We start from the raw sequence: 20,705 nt of genomic DNA on the forward strand, positions 1-20,705 counted from the left end.
CTTCTACGTCATGCAGGGGATGACAACCTGGCTTAAGTGATGTAAAGTAATTTAAAGCCGTTGCTAGGGATAGATTTAAAAGTCTATTTTTAGTAATTGCGTTAAGAAATGTTAACACTTGTGTTGGATGTCCTTGTTGGTCATCTTTGCCTCCATCTTCCTCCAAGTGCCTCATGAGTCATGACCCTCTTCATTGTTCCTAAGAAATATAATATCATTAGGTAGTAGTCCATTCTCAAAAGTATGAAATGGATCACTTAAGAATGAACTCGCCTCTAAATTTAGTTGGCGCATTCAAGATTGGGTAATTAGACCTTGCTTATTAGTTGGAGGATCAATGGGTGCATCCAAAGAGTGATGTCTTCATCACCTTTTCTAGAGGGCTAGGGCGTACATGATCAAGGACATGCTACCCATGCCTCTTGTGATGGTCCATGATGTGATTGTCGTAGTGCTTGTGGATGGTTCTTCTCATAAGACCTTGAAAGATCATTGCATATTATCTAGTGGTAGCACTCATTTTTTCTTCTCGACTTGTCATTTTTTAGGCATGCTTCCATTAGAGTTTCAAAATTGCATTTGAACTAGCATTTGCACCATGCTAACCAAATGATAAGTTGAGTGCTTCTTTTAGTCATGTGACGAAGTCCTAGATTCCAATGTATATGCTTGCAAACCCTCAAGATCCAAGACTTGGGTTTCCTTGTCCCCTCATGTGTTATAAGGATAAATGGGGGAGAATTTGAGTCTAATGGAGCTTGATCGTTTGCAACCAATTATCAAGAGGCCTTTGTATTCTTTGTATAATGAGTTTCTTTTTTGTATACACTTGTTCTCACTTGTATAGTTGTATTTGTTTTTGCATGTAGTATATTTGTACTCTGCTTTTATATCTAGTCTAGCATGTTTTATCTTTTATTTATCATGTGACATACTAGTTTTGTGTATACCTTGGTGGACTAGACACTTTGCTTGTTACTGTGTCATCCTCATGAACATATTGTCGTGATTTACCATGTGTATGTAATTCGTATGGTTTTCATTTGGTATCATGTTTTTTGGTACATTTGTATAGCTTCTTGTACCCTGTTGACATGTTTGCTAGCCCAAGCTTTTAGGTGTTTTAATTGGTATCATGTTACATGCTTTAAGTCTTCACAGTTGATATTGTTGAAATTTGGCTTATATGTTGCTTATGCTGAAATGTTGTGAGAGCAACACTCTGGTGAAGTATCGCTGAAGAACAGAGTGACATCTTTGAGCAATGTTGTACATGTTGAGAACTGTCTTGCTTTTGGGCTTGCCTTGCCTTTGAGGTTGCTTTTTGCACTTTCGAATTTTCCTTTTTTTCAATTGGCATTGGAGCTTTTTATTTTGGTTTTGTGTCATTTTTTGTAGATTTGTTTTACTAGACATTTATTGGTTGAACGGGAGTTCAGCTTCTTTCAAAGGGTGTGTTCTTTCAGTATTTCCCTTTTTTTCTTGTCCAGACCTCAAAACTAAAGATGGAAAGTAGAAATGTAATCAGAAAAAATGGGAAAACAAAAGGAAATTGCTTGGTCCACATAATAAATATGATTTAATGCACCACTATAAAGGGAACGTCCTCACTGAACTAGTCAAGTGACAAATAATCAATTAAAGTGTGATCTAGAAGGTATAAGAAGATTGCAACAAAGAACATAACTAGTTATAAGCAAAAGCACAATTTTATTGGCATTGTACATTGGAAGCTACTACCTTGGCTCAAAAAAGACTGCAACTCTAGCATAGTTCTAAGTCAAAGTATATCAAATTTAACAAAATTCATATAATAAATTGCAAATATTATGAGACTAAATGTATATTTTCACAATATACCTATTTGGAGTCATCAAGATTGATCACATTTAATGCCAGTTTACCACTACCTGCAGCTGAAGATTATTCTTTGCAATAATGCCTTGAGCGTGCTGCCTAACTACTTCTCAACAACTCCATGTTTTTTTATTATCAATTAGAGCCCTGTAGTCCTCAGTATGAGATCTGGCTACCATAACTTTCTAACACAAAAAAAAAAAGAAAACACGACGTGGTTTTATTGATCCATTATGGTGTGCTGTTGTCTGAAAATGTAATCATGAGCAGAATGCAAGATAAAACAATATATATTTTTTGTGATATCAAACTCCATATACGTGAACGTCATGGACAAGAGAAAAAGTTCGACTATGATTTTCACTTGACACGATACGATGTATGGTGTCCACACTCCTGATGATCATGACGAAAAGTGAGAACCCTTTTTCGATCATGTCCACACCTCAAAAGACTCAAGGGGGGATGTAAAAAAAGAGAGGGTGGCAAATAAAAAGAAGCAGGAAATGTCAGTTGTCCACGGAAAATACATAAATATAATAATAGGATAAAATGCCGTAACTATCAGTTAATATTTCCTCACTCCACTGATCACTAGTCTAGTAACACGTGTACACCAACTAAACTGTAATCTAGAAGGTAAGATTATTCAGCCAATAACAAAACTGATTTGAAATAAAAGAGAACAATGACACGACAAGTGCCGGAGCGGCAACCTGGTCGAGCTGGGCTCCCGCGGCGTGGTTGAAGCTGAGCGGCGGGAACCTAATGTTCAAATGATGAGGAGCAGGCCGACCTTGCTGGCGCCGGGAGAAAGGGCCCGTTGGGCCTTGGCTGGGTCCCCGCGGTGGAGGAGGCGGAGGCCCAAAGAACGACGCAAGCTCGACGTCGCTGCCTACTTGATACTCCTGGGGCCAAACTCGAATCGGCAGGATGCGCGCCACACACCCCTCCCTGCCGACCCTCGCCTTGGCAGAGATGCGGAGCTCGAAGGGGATCTCCAACCTGTCATTGACTTCAAGCAGAAGCCTGAGGTCAGCGAAGTTGTCACCTGTCATGGATGCAGGGTCGATTTCGACGACGTTGCTGAAGCTGGCAAAGCACTCCCTCACCACCCCCTCCACCCTCCCCAGTATCCCCTGTTAACCAACGCCACATCATCACCTACCAGCGCCGCCCCAAGCCGACCGGCTCCGCTTTGCCATTGCCCTGCAATGCCTTGCCGCAGCAAAATGCCTTCACTGCTGCTATTGCTGCGCCGAGGCGTCAGAGCGCCCGCCTGGCTGCTAAGTGTGCAGATGAGTTCTCTAACATGACCTCGCAGGCCATCCGTCGGAAGGCGCTTCTGAACAACCTTATCGGCTGCTCCCCGAAGCTCAAGACGGAGATCAACAAACGGAACATCCTTTCTAGGAACAAGCTGCCCATCAGTGTGTCCAACCTCCGCAAGCTTGTGGCGAAAGCTGGCATTGGCTGCAAGACGGCTGATGCGGTGGGAATGGTGCCCATCTCAACCCCATGAGGACCTTCGCCTACAGTTCGATCTGCGGCTCATGCCATCCGCCCGTCGGTCGTCGGGAGATTTTAGTTGTTGGCATGCCTATCTTAATTTGTTTTTTTCTCTCTTCTTTATGTATTGTTCCCTGTAATGCTTTTTTCAGTTTTATTAGTTGTCTCAGTTCGCTGTTGTACTGGTGGTGTCCCCACCCCTATGTTGTCGTTGTTATTTCAATATGAATCAATCCAAACGCTCTTTTAACATTGTATCGTGAAACGTACGTGGGCTAGGTGACTCGGACAAGTGTACCATTGTGCGTGAAGCGCTTGCTAATGCTAACCCTGCTGTCATTTGTATTCAAGAAACAAAACTCCAGGAGATTTCCTTTTTCAAAGCTAAATCCTTCCTACCTTCAAAGCTCTCTTCCTCTTTCGTTTTCTCTCCCTTTGATGGATCTAGAGGGGGGATGATCACTACATGGGATCCCTCCCTCTTCTCTCTAACCAACCATCTTCTTAAACCCCACACACCTACAGCCTCCCTCTCCTGCAATGCCTCGAACCTAGATTTTAAAATCACCAACACTTATGGCCTCTCTGATCATGCCTTTTCCATTGCCTACCTCCAACACCTGAGAGATCTCATGGCTCTGATCCAAGGCCCATGGATCCTTCTTGGGGACTTCAATCTTGTCTGCAGCCCCGCTGATAAGAACAATGGCCAGATAAATTCCTCCCTCGCCTCGGCCTTCAATGAAGCCATTCTTGATCTCCTACTGATTGAAATAGAGCTCTCGGACAGGTTGTATACCTGGACCAATAAGCAATCCAATCCCATCCTTGCAAAGCTTGACAGAGCGTTCACTAACTTCGACCTTGATCAACTTTTCCCAATGGCTAATCTGTCATCCCTCCCTAGACCCACCTCCGACCACACTCCCGTAATGCTCACACTATCAACCACCCTCCCAAAGACAACTACCTTCCATTTCGAAAACTTCTGGTTGCACAACAGTTCCTTCCTCCCCCACGTTACTGATGCCTGGAACCGGGCTCCTATGTGCGCGGATGCAGCAAGGCAACTCGCTGTGTGTATCAAGTCGACCAGAACTGCGATCAAGGTTTGGGCGAGGTGTATAAGGGCACCAATCCACCAAATAAATGACTGTCAATTCCTTGTCCAGCTTTTTGATTTCTTTGAAGAGACACGTGCACTATCCAATGATGAATTTCAGGCACGGCAGCTAGCTCAAGAAGGACTTGAAAGTGCAATCAAAGCAAAGGCCTCTTATTGGAAGCAATGTAGCAAACACAAAGCCATCAAAGAATCAGATGCCAACACTGCATTTAATCACACAAATGCCACTCAGAGGTTCAGACATAATAATATCAGACTTGTCAGAGTAAATGGCAATGACATTGTTAACCATGATGGAAAGACATTAGCTCTCACTGATTTTTTCAGTTCCATCATTGGAAATCAAGGCTCCTCAGCTGCTATATGCCTCAGTAACCTTTACAAGGACGCCTACACTCCGGCTGCAACCCTCACAGCGCCATTCACAGAATCTGAAGTGAAAAAGGCCCTGTTGTTGATGAACCGAAATAGTGCTCCCGGCCTTAATGGTTTTAGACTAGCTTTTTATAGAGCGGCATGGCCGCTTGTCAAGGATCAGATCATGCAGTTTATGGTGGCCTTTCATTCTAGATCCGTCTCACTTGATTTCATCAACCGATCACACATGGTTCTCATCCCAAAGAAAGTTGGTGCAGTTGAGGTTGATGCTTTCCGTCCGATATGCCTCCAGAACTGTACAATGAAGATCCTATCAAAAGTCCTCACCTCAAGGTTGCAGGATGAGATCCCAAGGCTCATTGACATTCATCAAACTGGGTTCATCAGGGGAAAGTCAATCTCAGATACCTTTGTGCATGCAATGGAATTGGTGCAAGTTTGCAACAAGAGGAAGCTGCCAACTATCATTCTGAAATTGGACTTTGCCAAGGCCTTCGACATGGTTAATTGGGAAGGGATGTTCTGTGTCCTGTGTGAAAGAGGGTTCAGTGATCTTTGGGTTAAATGGATGTCTGACATCCTCAGTTCCTCAAAGAGTGTGGTGCTTGTTAATAGCTGTCCCGGCCCTTGGATTTCATGCAAACGAGGGCTGAGACAAGGGGACCCAATTTCACCCTACATTTTCTTACTAGTGGCTGAAACTCTGCAATGTATGATCAAGGCCTCACCGGTGATCAGGCACCCAGTGTAGCAAGATTTGCCTGGCGCTGTGATGCAGTACGCTGATGATACATTGATCGTCCTCCGTGGGGAATGCACTGCAATCAGTGAACTCAAACAGCAGCTTGATGTTTTTGCATCATTTTCTGGCCTAAAGATCAATTTCTCCAAAAGCACCTTAGTACCAATGCACATGGATGAATCAACCACTACTCAGTGTGTACAGATCATTGGCTGCAAGAGGGAAGGTTTCCCACAGACTTACTTGGGTCTTCCACTTTCTATCCACAAGTTCTCGGTGCCTGCTTTCGACCCTTACATCTAGAAAACTGATAGACATTTGGGCTCCTGGCAGGCTCATCTCCTAAACCCCATGGGAAGAACAGTGCTCATCAATTATGTCCTGGACTCTCAACTTGTTTACTGCATGAGCTCTCTACAGTTGCCTCCTGCAGTGATTACACAGATGGACAAGAAACGGAGGCCTTCCTCTGGTCAGGTGACAAAAATGGGAAATCTTTGTCGACAAGCTGCCTTGTTGCCTGGGTCAATGTCTGTGCCCCCAAGAACCTCGGTGGACTGGGAATCAAGGACGTGGGGACCTAGAATATCTGCTTGCTACTCAAACTGATACATCGGCTCCACAACCCTAAAACTTCTGCTTGGGCTCTCTGGGTTCGTGATCGGGCTTGCATTTCAAACTTCAAAGGTGACATTCATGGACACCACTAGGATGTCCTGACATCTCTTCTTCCTCTATACCAAGCAATCACTGCTGTGGATCTTGGTGATGGATCAACCTGCTCCTTCTAGTTCGATGTCTGGGCAGGAGATGAAGCCTTAGCAGACTCCTACCCTGCCCTCCTAAGCCACCACTCAAAACATGACGCCACTATCCAGGAGGTGATCAGCAATGGCATCCATGCTGGTCTCAGAAACCGGCTGTCACCAAGGGCTGCCCAAGAACTAACCCAGGTGCTTTCAATCTGTGCCTCCACTCAACTCAGTGAGCAGCCTGATCGAAGAACCTCTAGCTTCAGCAACAAGAAGACTAGCCTTGATGAAAGTGCCATCTACCAAATGCTGAAGGCAAGGGGACAACCGGTTGATGATAAATCGGCCTTCATCTGGAACAGCTCGGCACCTCCAAGAGTGAAAATGTTCATGTGGCTTCTGCTCCAGTGAAGGATCCAATGCAGGACGGTGCTACACAAGAAGCATGTCCTCCCTGATGCTATGTGTGATGTTTGCCACAACAAGGACGAAACCCCTGAACATATCCTTCATGGCTGCTCCCTAGGCGCTCAATTCTAGCAAAAACTTGGTCTTCATGGCATGCTGGGAACTAATGCCTATGATATCCACTCCCTGTCTGCCCCCTCAAGTTTCCCACAAGAGGACTTCGCTAGCTTCATAGCCCTGTCGTGCTGGGAACTTTGGAAAGCGCGGAATGCCTTTGTCTTCCGCGGGGAACGCTATTCCCTCCATCATCTTCTGGGAGCTTGTCGCGCAACTACCGAGCTGTGGAGCTTCAGACTTTCTACCAAGAAGAAACACATTGCTTCGAAATGGTGTGTGCTATTTGATCAGGCTAGAGCAGATTAGTCTCTCACCCCTCCCAACTCTTTTGTAACAACCATGTAAAGAATACCACAGGCCGTTTTGGGCCACAATATATAAAAATTCAGGTGGGGAACGCCTCCCCCTAGTGAAAATTCAAAAAAAAAGAGAACAATGCTATCCGGCTTCTGGTTCTATATGTCAAACACATGGTGAGTATATATAAAAACTGCATACCAACCACAAAGTGGCACCGTGGCACGAATGAACACTCCTTCACATATCTCATCATAGCCGGCTCGAAAAGGCCAATCACCACCATTTTTTATATTTTATGCCTTTAGTCCATGGTGAAAATAAAGTTCATCACCACCAGATGCAAACCACTTATGATAAATGGATGAAAAGTTACAAAAATTGTTGCTCCGCTACACCTTGTGAGCCTGTCATTGCCACCAAACCACACACTCCTAGGTCCGCACCACGAAGCCGTTTCCGAGACTACCACCACCTATGTCGTTGCTCCTGAACCCACCACCACCAAGCCACTCCTGAACCCACTGCCGTTGTGGATTCCTGCTGCTGAGCCCTCACAGATTCAAGCGGCGTCGGCCAAGATCTTCTTCTCCATGAGCGTTGTCACCCCTCGTCCTACCTCCACCACCACCACCACCACCACCAAGTTTGCTCCTCCTCAACCAACACCAAGCTCACCCCCACTAGATCCGAAACAGAGAGTGAGCGTGATAGGAAAAGGGATAGAAAAGAAGAGGGAGAGCTCACCCTTGCCATATATCGTCGCGCGAGAGGGAGAGCTCACCCTACGTGGCATCACTCCGAGAGGGCTGTCTCACGCTGTTGGTGCGGATCTAGATAGGGTGGATGAAGGAGGCAAGGTGAGTCATTGGCACAGGTGATAGTTGATTACTATCAGTACCTTAGAGCATCTCTAGACTGGCTTCAGTGGCTTCTTCTCTTTGCTAGTTCATTTTAGTCTTGAGAGAGAAAAGAAGCTTATGCTACAATATACATGTCAAGATAAAGCCGAATCCTCTTGAGCTATTGTGAAAGAGGGCCTAAACTATAACCATTGTGAAGTAGGCGGTACTTCCTCTGTCTCTGGAAGCTTCAACTCCTAGAATCTGTGTGATTCAGATGTTTTTTAAGTTTGACCAACTTTATAGAAAAGAGCATCAATATCTATGACACAAAATAATTATCTATGAAAATATATTATATGATAAATTTAATGGTATTAATTTAGTACTATAAATCTTAGCATTTTTTTCTAGAAATTCGATCAAAGTTTTAAAAGTTTGACTTCAGAAAACTCTAGAAGTTGCAACTCTCAGGGACAGAGGGAATAGTTATTATAGTCTATTTACTTGGGCCCCACCTTAAAGTGTATATGAGCAATCCACATTGCCCGTGCCCTTATAGGAAATCTATACCTACTATTAAATTGTGAAAATTTCAGTCTACCCAAAAAAACGGGAGTCCGCCTTTGTGAGTCCGTTCGGAACCGACTGTCCAAGAAAACAATTTTTTCTAGGGTTCTCAATACAAAATCTTATATACACATCAAAATACATTGAAAATAAGGAAACTACAAGGGCCTAGGTGCAAAGTTTTAGTTGTCGAGTCCGTCTGGGTCGAGCCATTCGGAACCGGTGATGCGAAAACAAAATAGAAATTTTTTAAGGTTTCTAATATAAAATCTCCTACACATTAAAAATAAAAAAGTATAGGGTTCTAGGAATAAAATGTTTGTCCTATTAATTTATTTTTCTTTTATTCTTTAAATCGATTGAAAATTAATAAATGCGTAGTAATTCATAGAAAAAACTAAAAATTATAAAACAAATTTTATTCAGCTCCACATATATAGATCCATGCAGTAAAAAATATCACGAATTTTAATACATTTTTTCTGGAGATACTTGCCTATGCTTTTTAGTTAATTGATTAGTTGAAAATTTATAAATGTGTAGTAATTCATACAAAAGTCTAAAAATTACAAAATAAATTTTGTTCAGCTCCACATATGTAGATCCATACAGTAAATAAAAATATCATAAATTTTAGTATATTTTTTTTGCTGGAGATGCTTACCTATGCTTATTAGTGTAAAATTGAAATTGTAGCTATCTGCTCCAATTATTATAAAAATTTTATAGTAGCCTATTTAATGTGATGCTTGATTTGTGGTAAAAGTTTTAGCACCATTTTTGCATATCTCACTGATTTACTAATTTACCTAAATTTATGTTTGAGGATGCTTCCACTACCTTGGCACGATGTGTTGTTATGTCATATGAACACTTTATAAGCCCATATGTTTATAATCTACATACATTTAACTGAGATATCATATTTTATAGAAATCCTAATCTAAATAAAAAAATAAAGCTAGCAACAAACTTCTCATGTCTTAATATAATACTAAGGTATATTAAAAAGTAATATCAGAACAAGATAAGGTTTAACTAAATTCTATTTTTATTATTAAAAATATATCTCCGAGCTATATATTATTTATTATTGTAAATATTAACTATCCATATCATAGATGTTATGGTTATCAATAAAATAAATTATAGAATGTTAACATCCATTTGATGGTTTCCTTGTGTTACAATGCACGGGCATATTTGCTAGTTTCCAACTAATTATTGACAAACTTTAACTCAAGGCAAAAGAAAAATTGAATACTCTCGAGGACAGACGAAAGTATTCAAACATCACATGCATTCTTATATATATTAACATAAGCAACAACTAGAACATGGTAATCCTAGATTTCTACATTTCACACAAATAAAAAACGACATTTAGTTTTAGCTGGCGCAGGGAGAATTCGTTCGAGCATGTGTTCACACCCGCCGCGCCATGCCTGCGTGAGCACCCAAAAGTATTTTATAGTGACCTGCCAGAACGCAGTCCTTATCGTTGATCAAAACAAATGTTTAGTAGGGGCCCAGTATATGCAGTGAACTAGTAGAGATTTTGACCACACAATAAATTAAGAGATATATATACTAATATATTCATCACAGCATGGATAAAATATGCCTTTACAACAACTTTGAGAATTTTACAGAAAGATGCCCAAAAGCTAAGAGACCCTCATCAGATCCGAATGATCGGAACTAGATCTCCTCTTCACATATCAGGTGATCAGGGACTAGATCTATCCCTCCCCTGTTCTAGCAGGACTGCAGGAGCATAAGAAAAATAAATCTGAAAGGTTAAATGTACTTAAAAGGGAATTGCAAAAGGTCGCCTTTGCCCATTTGGAGTGCAGTCTAAGACATGATGCCACTTAATTATATTTTCCACCACTATGAAGTCAATTAGCTCACACATGAAGATTAGCATAGATGCACAAACGAAAAAGCTATATACCGTATTAGAGGATAGAAAAGGAATCAGCACGAAGGTCAAGCTTTCTTTTATCAGCAATGAAGTGCTTTCTGCATATGAAAAATAGTACAATATCTTTGATTCCAGTAATAATTTAAACATTTGAAGTATTCGTGAATTAGCATTTTAATAAAAGGGTCATATTTATTAGTTCGAAAATAATTGAGCTTTTACAATTTAATATTCCAAGCTTTTTTGAGTGGATTTAATATTCCAAGCTGAATACACCTTGTAAGCATACAAATGACATAATTTGTTTTGTAGAAAATAGTTAACTTCTAAGACTTAGAATAGTTAGATGAACTAAATTTTTCTATCCAAAAAGTGAACAAGTTTAGTTACAATTTTATTACAACAAATATTGAACACCAAACATGTAAACCAGTTAAGTGCTTCATAACCTTTCCTAATGTAGCTAAAATTTAGTCTAAAATTATTGGTTGTTTGCCATAATAATAAAAATAAATATTTTGATGAATCTTCCAATGATATATATATCATCAAAATCAATACACATTTAATTGATTAGTATATTTTGTACCATAAGAAATATCTTTTTAAAAAGAAAAAATTATACTCCCTCCATCGTAGAATAATTAAGCATATTTTGATGAAAAATTCAATCGAAAAAGATTTCACCATTATTTTTTTGTTATTATATATTATCATTTTCTAATGGATCAATATAATCTCAAAGTCGTTTTAAATACAAATCCATTGATACAAGTTTCATGTTCTATACTTTTCTATAATGTGAGCAATTGTTGGTCAAAGTTTAAATAAGCTGACTTTTTCTTTTTTGAAATATGATTATCATTTCATGACAAATAATGTAACTTGCACCTCTATTTGTATATTTTAGGGGGGTTAAAATTCTAAATGAGATATCGCTTTGTGATAAGCTCTATTAAATTTCTCTTGATTAAATCACTTGAATGTGTCCCTTTTGAAAAAAAAAATGATCATCCTAGTAATTTGTGTCTTTTCAAATTATTGTTTAAAAGGTTCATAAGTGTTTTTCCGTATAGAAAAGATTTACAATAGATACAAAACAAGATGCCTATTAATACTACCTCTTTCCGAGAAAGAATACAATTCTAAAATGGTGTGAACTTAAACCATCGTAGATTTATCAAATCTACATAAAAATACTATTAATTGTTCTGTTAAATATATATCATTGAATTTGTTATAGATCATATTATATTTTCATAGTAAACCCCATCCCAAGACATTTAAGGTTCTATTTGGTATAGCTTCACTAATATGGAATAGCTTCATGAGCTATTATAAAATGTATTTTTGTCAAATGGTTCTTTTGAAAACAATTTTACCCATAAATCTCTTTAAATCACATCGGAATAGGGTGGGATACAAGCTGAAAAATAGTAGCTTTTCATTGCTTCATCTCACACTTATGGTTTTTGTATGAGATTATATAGGAGTATGTTTTAAGAAAATCTATATACAATGTTGTTTTGCAAAACGATTCACCAAATAAGTTTATCTTTACTTGTTGTAAAAAAATATATTTAACTCTACAGGTAAATCTGCACGCAGAGCTGAATAAAAGACTAATTAATTAATGAAATTGAGCAGTGTCAAACCAAATCTAAGGGTCTGTTTGACAGGGCTCCTCTTCAGCTCCCGCTCTGGCTCTTCAAGAGGAGCCCAGCCAAATATTTTTCTAGAGAAATTGTTTTAAAGTAAAAACAGAGGAGTCGAAGCCGTTTTGACGAAACTACAAATTATAGCTTCTGTAAAAGAGCCCCTCGAGGCTGTGCCAAACACCCTCTCAATATCAATGGGTATAATCCCAAGGAGTACAAAGTAACCAACCAAACTATGAAGGTCCTTGATGCAAAATCCACCATACCATTTGACCCCTGACCAGTGACCAGTGTGCCCCCTGCCCCACCCCCTCCCCAAGCCAAGACAGAGAGCCTGGCCGCCAAATTAAACTTGACCACTTCCTCTCTTTCTCTCTCAACTCCAAGTCCCCCTCTCTCTCTTTCTCTCTCTACTCTCTCCGTCCCCCCCGCTTCTGGGAAGCTCATCAGCCATGGACGACGCCTCTGGAGACGAAGAAGCTTCCATGTAAGTTCCTCATCCCAAATTTCCATCGCTTTTCCTCGCATCAGCACTTATAAATACTTGCTGCATCCGTCGCGCACAAAAAAAGCTTGCTGCTTCGGCTACCTTTCGTGCCCAATTGGAGGCACACACCACGAACCAAAAAAAAGAAAAAAAATAATAAAAAGATGAGAATTTGATGCCACAAACAAGCTCAAATGCGTGCGTGGTCCTTTTGAAGGTTCGAGACGAGCCATGTCCTGGGCGCGCTGCTGGCCTCGTCGCCGCTGCTGGCGCGCGCCTGGGACCGCTGCACGGCCGCCACCGCCGCGGCGCCCGGGTTCGTCGTGCACGGCGAGGACGAGGACGGCGGCGGCAAGGTGTACGTGGGGTTCTCCGGGGTGCAGGCCGCGCTGTCGGCGGCCGGCGCGGCGGTGGCCGGCGGCGGCCGCGGCGCCGATGTCTTCGCGCCGGTGGGGCTCGGTGGCGGCGGGGACGCGGCGGCGGGGCGGATGTTCGCGCCGCTGGTCGCCGCCGAGCCTGACGCACCGGCCGCCGCTGCGGGGGAGCCGGTTGCCGTGCAGGCGCTGGCGCTGCAGTGCTTCTTGAAACTCTGCGGCTCCCCTGATTTCCAGGTAACTTAACTCAACTGATTACTACTCCTCCGTTGAAAATATCTGCTTGATTAGTATCGTTTACTTTGTGCTTAGCGCGTTAATTGGAGCAGTTTGCCTTGCCCACTAATAATTTGACTTAAAAATTGTCATTTTTTAAGCTGCGCGTTCATGTGATGATCTGATATTTTTGCTTTTCTTGGTTGGGCTGAGGAAGGAGTTATTGTGATGTTGATGTGTTTAATTTGTCTTTGGTTGTTGCCGTGTCTTCGTGTTCAGACATACAGTATGAGACAGAGGCACTGAGATATGAGATATTTTAATTCCAGTGTCAGTCATTCAGTATTTAATACACCAATAATTTAGTCAATCAGAAATTTAACAACATTGAGGTATGAAAACAAACTAACCACTTCAGTGCCTATTTTCTTCTCTGGCATAGTAAGAGTTTTTACTCTGGTTATTTCATTGCCTATTTTCTTCAGTGCCTTCTTATGGTTTCATTTCTTGTATCAGTTTGCCCTCTCTGGCACAGTAAGAGTTTGTGAAGTTACTACTTCAGACCTCACCTCAGAGCTCAAAGCTGGGTTTGTGTGTGTACAGAGAACAATCCCTGTCAAATTTGGCGGCTAACTTGAGATGCTATGCATCTATTTTTCTGATGTCCCTGTGCAAACAAAAAGTACAACCACATGGCACACTAGATCACAGTATACACCAAAAGTTGCTGTTCCCCCTTTATTGTCGCTTACAGCTTAGGGCCCATGAGCAACAGAACAGGTGATAGTGATAAATCATTTAAAATGCACTGCAATGTGGCTCATCATTGGAGAGCTTTATGCACCAATTGCATATAGATACAGATAGAGATCTGTAGAAATTTCGAATTCTTAAAATCCTTCGAGATATGGAGAATGACTGATCTAGAGGAATAAAATGTCGTCACCATGATGAAGAGATGTGGTTCAGAGTTTACTGTCATTCAGAATTCAGGCTGCTTTCACCGGACATTATCTTCTGCTCTTTTATAATTTCAGATGATCACAAAAAAACCTGTGATTACTTTACTTGTGTTCATACATTTGAACTAAATTCTACAACTGTAGAATAATAATAACCTAAATGACAAGAGCCTTGTGCTCCATCACAAATTCTATGCTTTTGTTGGGGGAATTTATTTCAGTTCTTCAAATAACTGATGAAGAGAATCTTCAGGCTTCATAGATCTTTTCATTTACGTTTCAGAGGACCACACCTTGTCTGTCTCCATCTTCTTCTATACCTTTATCACTTTTGCCTTTTTTTTAATCGAGTGACCTAATTATTGTTCATAAAACTATTGAGATGATCATTTTCCATGAATATTATTTTTGTTCTAGTATGAGTACTGTCTGTCACTTTGTGCAGCTAATGATTCCATTCTCTCTAATCTTTATTTTTGAACCTGCCTCATTGAAATTATGCTACTAAAAGTTCACATTATCTTCTGCCGCACTGAAACTGTGACTTACTCATCACAATTGGTTGACATTATTGCAGATGCTACTGAATGAGATCAGGGGCAAGGCAGTCGTGTTCACGGGCCACTCCCTCGGTGGCGCCATTGCCGCCCTTGCGGCCCTACATTACCTCTGCATCTCGTCAGCAAGCTCACCATGGGCACCTGCTCCTCCTGTCCTGTGCGTCACCTTTGGAAGCCCATTGCTAGGCAACGAGGCACTGTCCAGGGCCATCCTGCGTGAGCGCTGGGGTGGTAACTTCTGCCACGTAGTCTCACAGCACGATGTCGTCCCAAGGCTCCTCTTCTGCCCCCCGGACGCCATCCCTGCGGACATCATTGTGGGAATGCAGCTGCATCAATGGCCGGCACGGACTCGCCAAACAGGCGCGGTGACCACGGTCACCGCACGCATGGCGCACACTGACAAGGACGTGCTCCGGCAGCTGATACAGAAGCACGTTGGCGCTGTGGCCATGGAGCAGAAGCTTGCCGCTCCGGATGAGACGACAGGTGGGAGCCCGTACCGGCCGTTCGGGACGTACGTGCTGTGCTCCCCAGAAGGCGCGGCGTGTGTGGACAACGCGACCGCCGCGGTCCAGATGCTGTACGCCACCTTCGCCTCTCGGAGCTCTCCCGGCGCAGAGTCCCCGGAGGCCGCGCACTCCTGCTACGGCGAGCTCGTGCTGAAAATGCCACAGCACTTGCTCCTCAAGAGACGCCTGCGTGTGGACGACGCCCCGGCCTCGCCCAACTACGACGACGGCGTCTCCCTCGCGCTGGAGGCCTCCGGCATCGACGCCATGGTGAGGGCACACGTACGTACATACAGTACTATTTGTCTGCGTGTACAAAACTACAGCGCGTGTTCTGTGTAGTATATGTATCTTGTCTGACATGGCATTGCCATTGGCGGCGGCAGGCCATGGAGGCGTCGACGGCGCGGCAGTGGCTGAAGACATCGAAGCGGGCAGGGCGGCGGCCGAGCCTGAACTGCGCTCGCCTGGCGACGCAGCTGGGCCGGATCACGCCGTGCCGTGCGCAGATCGAATGGTACAAGGCGCTGTTCGACGCGGAGATGGGGTACTACGACGCGTTCAAGCAGCGGCGGTCGCCCAGGAAGTACGGCAAGGTGAACTTGAACCGCATCAAGCTGGGCCAGTTCTGGGACCGCGTGCTCACCATGCTGGACGCCGGCCAGCTCCCCCACGATTTCCACCGCCGCGCCAAGTGGGTGAACGCCGCCCGCTTCTACCAGCTCCTCGTCGAGCCTCTCGACATCGCCGACTACCACCACCACGGCCTCCACCGGACGAGCGGGAGCTACATGACCCACGGCCGGGAGAGGAGGTACGAGCTGTTCGACAGGTGGTGGCAGGAGAAGGCGTGCACGGGCGGCGCCGGCGGCGACGTCACCTCCTCCATGTCGTCGGCGGCAGCGTCGGCGAGCAGCCGGAGGCGCAGCAAGTACGCCGGGCTCACGCAGGACCCGTGCTTCTGGGCGAGAGTGGAGGAGGCGAGGGAGCAGACGGAGAGCGCCCGGAGCGAGCGCGACGTGGCGGAGCTGGCGATGAAGCTGGAGGAGCTGCAAGAGTTCGAGAGCTACTCCCGTGAGCTGGTGGCGAGCAAGGAGGTGTCCGTCGACGTGCTCGCGCCGCAGTCGAGCTACACGCTGTGGGTGGAGGAGTGGAACCAGCTCAAGCTCAGGGATGAAGTGAGGGCAATGTTGCTTCGGTTTTGAGCTGATGAATCCGTAGGTAGCTGATGATGGGCATTCTCCAAATAGTTCAGATATACATGAATCATTGGGTCATGGTCCATGGATGCTAGTATAGGTGATTGTAGATATACCTAAACCTAGAAGTACTACTGCAGTGGATTGCAATATATTTGTTCTTTCATGGGTACCTTGATCGCCTGATACTGATTCACTTTATTAAAGACTCATATCACAAGTGGGATTGACCCATAAATTTCTCAAATGCGGTTAATGCGTTGTAGCTAGCATTTATTACGAGTCTTGTGTAAGATATAATTATAGAGCACACTTAATTAAAAATAATATTAGGTCTTGCCAATTAAATCTAACAAATTAGCTAGCCAATTATGGGTCTAGATGAAAACGGATCTGATACGAACGGATATCACATTTATTTTTATATTTCTAGTTGAATTTGGATTCAAATACGGATAATATCAACCCTATCAGATAAGATATGACTGGATATTGACAACATAAATATATGATTTAAGTATTTGGATACGGTATCAGATGTTGAATATTCGGACTCAGATATAGACAGATTTGAACCCCTCTAAACAAATTTGGTCTCAAATATGGTCAAAAAATATTCATATTATTTTCATCCCTAATTTTAGGGCCATACAATATGTTGTATGTTCGCTAGTAAAATATAAAATAATACCAAGTTGCATTTAGGGACAGTTTTGAAACAGGGGGATATTTAGGTTCTCTATCATTCCAAAAAAATTCTGGGTATTGTTCCATCATTTTGCATAATAAACTAAACACAATGCAAATTTTTTAGTAAAATTGCTGCCATTCTCTATTAATGAGGACAATAAATTCTGCATTTTTAGATGGAACTAAACATAATCCTAAAAAATTTGGCATTTTGCATTTTATCATTCCAAAATAATTAGCATTTTACATTTCATGGGGAACTAAAGAGACTCACAATTGCTTTTTTCTTTCTGGAAAGTTGCACACGTGGGGATTGAGGTTTAGAAATTTTTGGGCAATTACACTAGGCTCTATTGAAATGAGTTCTTTTTTCTTGAGATATGAAGGTTAGCCGACTCACAGCTTCAGTTTATCATACAGGGCCAGTGTTGGCCCACAAAGAAGCGAGCAAGTTCCATTTTGTTTTGTTTTTTATGGGCCATTTGGCCTATGGACGCTCCCCTCAAAAAAGGAAAAAACTGGTCCACGCGTAAGCTGGAGAGAGAAATAAAAAAGGTCCAACTTGGGCTTACGTGGCCTAAGGAAAGGGAAAAGGACTTGAATAATTATTTCCTTTTTTATTTATGGAAGGCTAATTTTCATTTTTTATAATACAAACAAATGCTGCTCCTAATATATTGAAAATATTTCCACTGCCTACAATTTGCAGACCTGAACCTGATGGTATTAAACAGAGCAAAGTGATCCTAAAAAAAGAGCAAAACAGTGCTTATAATTTGTTCACTTTCCTTTGTGGGAGGATTAATGGACAGCACATCGTCCTACCTTGCTCATGGGCGGCTAGATCAAAGCCTACTGGTTTCCAACTCGTGGAAAGCTACATGGTCGGCTGAAAAATGTCCACCTTGAATTTCAAAATTAGACATATTACCCATGAACTCTCAGAATCATTCAAATTCTGTCCTAACCTATTTTGAAGGTAGTTTTGTTTTTTCTTTTAATGGCAAATATCTGATAATGTTAAACATGTAACCACAAAAATTCCCTCTAAGCTTATGACATACAATGACTCCAAATAAATATTTAGAGCTTCTGAGAATTAGCTCTAGAAAAATAAAAATAATTTATAGAAAATTGCCAAAACACTATTATTGTATAAATGTGTTTGAAAACTTCCCACAATAGAAAACATAAGACACAAGTAGCACAAATGTGTAACATGAATACATTTAGCATTAGTGTATGTTGCATTCATGCTAGTTGCATATTATATTTTGTTATGCAAAGTTTTAAAAACATATGCTTAGGCATTGATTAAAACTTTTTGGAAATTTATATCTTTTTATGGATATTTTTCTAATTTTTTAAGCTAGATCTAATTTTGAAGCCTCTAAATATAATTTCGTGAGCCTTAAATATTTTCTTTGGATTCTTGTTTCACAATCTATCTCTATGATTTTTCTTGGGATGTTAACAAGTTTATAGACATTTTCTATGATTTTAAACCTTGTCATGTATTTACCAAAATTTTTAACTAAAAAAAAACAAAATTGCCTTCAAACCACTCCCAATGAGGACAAGGAAGTAGCTCGAACGGTTTTGATAATTCAAAGCGGGGTGGTAACATATCTTTGACTGTCAGACTTTTGGAAACTAGACATATTTTACCCCCTTAGCTAGTTTCGAAGGTGGTTTTGCCTCTATATGTATTTACTGAAAATAATACAATTTGGTTTGATCTATAAAAGTTCATAAATAATTCATTATAAAATATAAAAATAGAAAACAAGCGACAAAATGATAAATTCATAGTATGGACGGCAATGAAAAAGAACACACTAGGAAAAGGAACAAATAAGAAACAAATAACTAAAACAAGGCATCAATTCATTTTTAAAGAAATTTAGTTTTTTCTGATTAAAAATGGATCGGCAATATTTTTTAGAGATCAAACCAGATTTTTTTAATTTAGAAAATATATATAGAGGCAAAACCACCTTTGAAACGAGCAAAGGGTAAAAGTCTATCTAGTTTCTATAGTTTGATAGTCAAACATCTCTAGATTTTGAGTTCATGGCTAAAATGACACTTCAAAAATACTTAAATGGTCAATAATATACTTTTTCCTGTGTAAAGCACGGAATGCCCTCATGTGCTGACCAATGTCTTCTGTAACCTTAGGGCACTCCTAGTGCAGGAACCATCATAGTTTCTATGTACATTAATTGTACTACCACTTAAACGTTTTGCTGACGTAGCAAGGTAATTATTGAAGAGAGAGAGAGCAAAAATCATAAAAACCGGATCTAAGATGGAAACCATGTCTACATGAGAACTAAGACATGAAGTGATGTGATTGGTTGAGAATTGTGATGGGACAAAAAATTATTCTTTAGAAACTATCCATTGACATCATAGTTTATATATACAATGTCTATAGAATTTAATAAATATAGAAATTACATATAGTTTCTAGCACTGATAATGTCATTACAAGTCATAAGCTGCGTCGCTACTCGCTAGCTACTTGTTTGTTGCAGAAGCACAGGTTTTCCACCAATGCACAAAATTGTCAGCGTGTAGTGCCAAAAATTTCAGGTACATGCATGAGATATATACACACCCAAACATTAAACAGAAATTTCTTCTACGATTTTTTTCCCAACAAGTTCTCTCTCAAAAACAACCTAGCTTAAACCTAAAATTTCCGCAGCAAAGAAGCAACACACAGGCATTCATTCACTAGGCAAATTTAGGAGCCCTTCCATTGGCTTCAATGGTGGCTTTGCCTGCCACAGTGCCACTGCCAGTGCCAAGTATCATCGATCGATGATCTACTCAAGTGTGGTGCGCTCAATCGGCATACAAACTACAATTGGATGGTTTGGGCAACTGCAGTATGGCTGGGTTCACATGGGAGACCAAAGCTCCTCCAAAATGTAAGTTTTTCACCTGGCTTCTCTTACAAAGTAGAATCTGGACAGCAGCAAGGCTACAAGTTAGGCAGTGGCCAAATGAATATTTCTGCCAACTATGTATTTAGAACCTAGAGACGGCTTTTCATCTGTTCGTGGAATGCCCGGTTGTGAGATCAATCTGGGACAGAGTGGCAATCTGGGTGAGGTCGCCGAGCCTTGCACCAGCAAATTGGGGCCATGCGGATAGCATGAAGGAATGGCTACTCCGGCTAGTCAATAGCTTATCGCCGGCAGCTGCACAAGGCTTGAGATCGTTGATTATGCTCGTACTTTGGGAGGTGTGGCGGAAAAGGAATGGCAGGGTGTTCAGGAAGGAATGTCGACAAGTTCAAAGGATAATGGCTGGGATATATGATGAAGCCAAGATGTGGGCTTATGCAGGTAACAAGGGGCTGCAGATGATCTTGCCGCAGTTAGATGAACTCCAATTCGATAGCGATCGAGGTGCTGGACTCTTAGGCAAACAACCTATAGAATGTTGTTTCTTCCCAGGCCTTGTTTACTTGCAAAATATTTTGCAAAATGTGAATACTATCAATTTCGT

The 20,705-nt window shown here is 41.8% G+C and overlaps 2 protein-coding genes across 3 annotated transcripts; both read left to right on the top strand.

Annotated features, from left to right (window-relative positions):
• On the top strand, window positions 3,999–6,822 carry LOC110435860. Its single transcript, XM_021461941.1, has 4 exons — window positions 3,999–5,471; window positions 5,946–6,089; window positions 6,404–6,565; window positions 6,727–6,822. Exons 1-4 carry the CDS (start codon window positions 3,999–4,001, stop codon window positions 6,820–6,822), a joined length of 1,875 nt encoding a protein of 624 aa, XP_021317616.1.
• LOC8074330 (lipase-like PAD4) lies at window positions 12,491–16,727 on the top strand. Of its 2 annotated transcripts, none has more exons than XM_021461511.1 (4): window positions 12,491–12,670; window positions 12,888–13,281; window positions 14,800–15,576; window positions 15,681–16,727. In XM_021461511.1, exons 1-4 carry the CDS (start codon window positions 12,636–12,638, stop codon window positions 16,497–16,499), a joined length of 2,025 nt encoding a protein of 674 aa, XP_021317186.1. In that variant the 5' UTR covers window positions 12,491–12,635; the 3' UTR covers window positions 16,500–16,727. The 2 variants fall into 2 exon arrangements, with proteins under 2 accessions (XP_021317186.1, XP_002449170.1); XM_002449125.2 differs by having other exon boundaries at window positions 14,800–15,564.

Source organism: Sorghum bicolor, chromosome 5 (assembly GCF_000003195.3).
Source record: "Sorghum bicolor cultivar BTx623 chromosome 5, Sorghum_bicolor_NCBIv3, whole genome shotgun sequence".
Lineage (NCBI taxonomy): Eukaryota > Viridiplantae > Streptophyta > Magnoliopsida > Poales > Poaceae > Sorghum > Sorghum bicolor.

Coding starts and splice junctions, on each gene's coding strand:
- LOC110435860 (XM_021461941.1), top strand. CDS start 3,999: ATGGCTCTGATCCAAGGCCCATGGATCCTTCTTGGGGACTTCAATCTT. Junction 5,472..5,945: donor TCAGTTCCTCAAAGAGTGTG/GTGCTTGTTAAT, acceptor GGCTCCTGGCAG/GCTCATCTCCTAAACCCCAT. Junction 6,090..6,403: donor GGAGGCCTTCCTCTGGTCAG/GTGACAAAAATG, acceptor TGCTCCTTCTAG/TTCGATGTCTGGGCAGGAGA.
- LOC8074330 (XM_021461511.1), top strand. CDS start 12,636: ATGGACGACGCCTCTGGAGACGAAGAAGCTTCCAT. Junction 13,282..14,799: donor GCGGCTCCCCTGATTTCCAG/GTAACTTAACTC, acceptor ACATTATTGCAG/ATGCTACTGAATGAGATCAG. Junction 15,577..15,680: donor ACGCCATGGTGAGGGCACAC/GTACGTACATAC, acceptor TGGCGGCGGCAG/GCCATGGAGGCGTCGACGGC.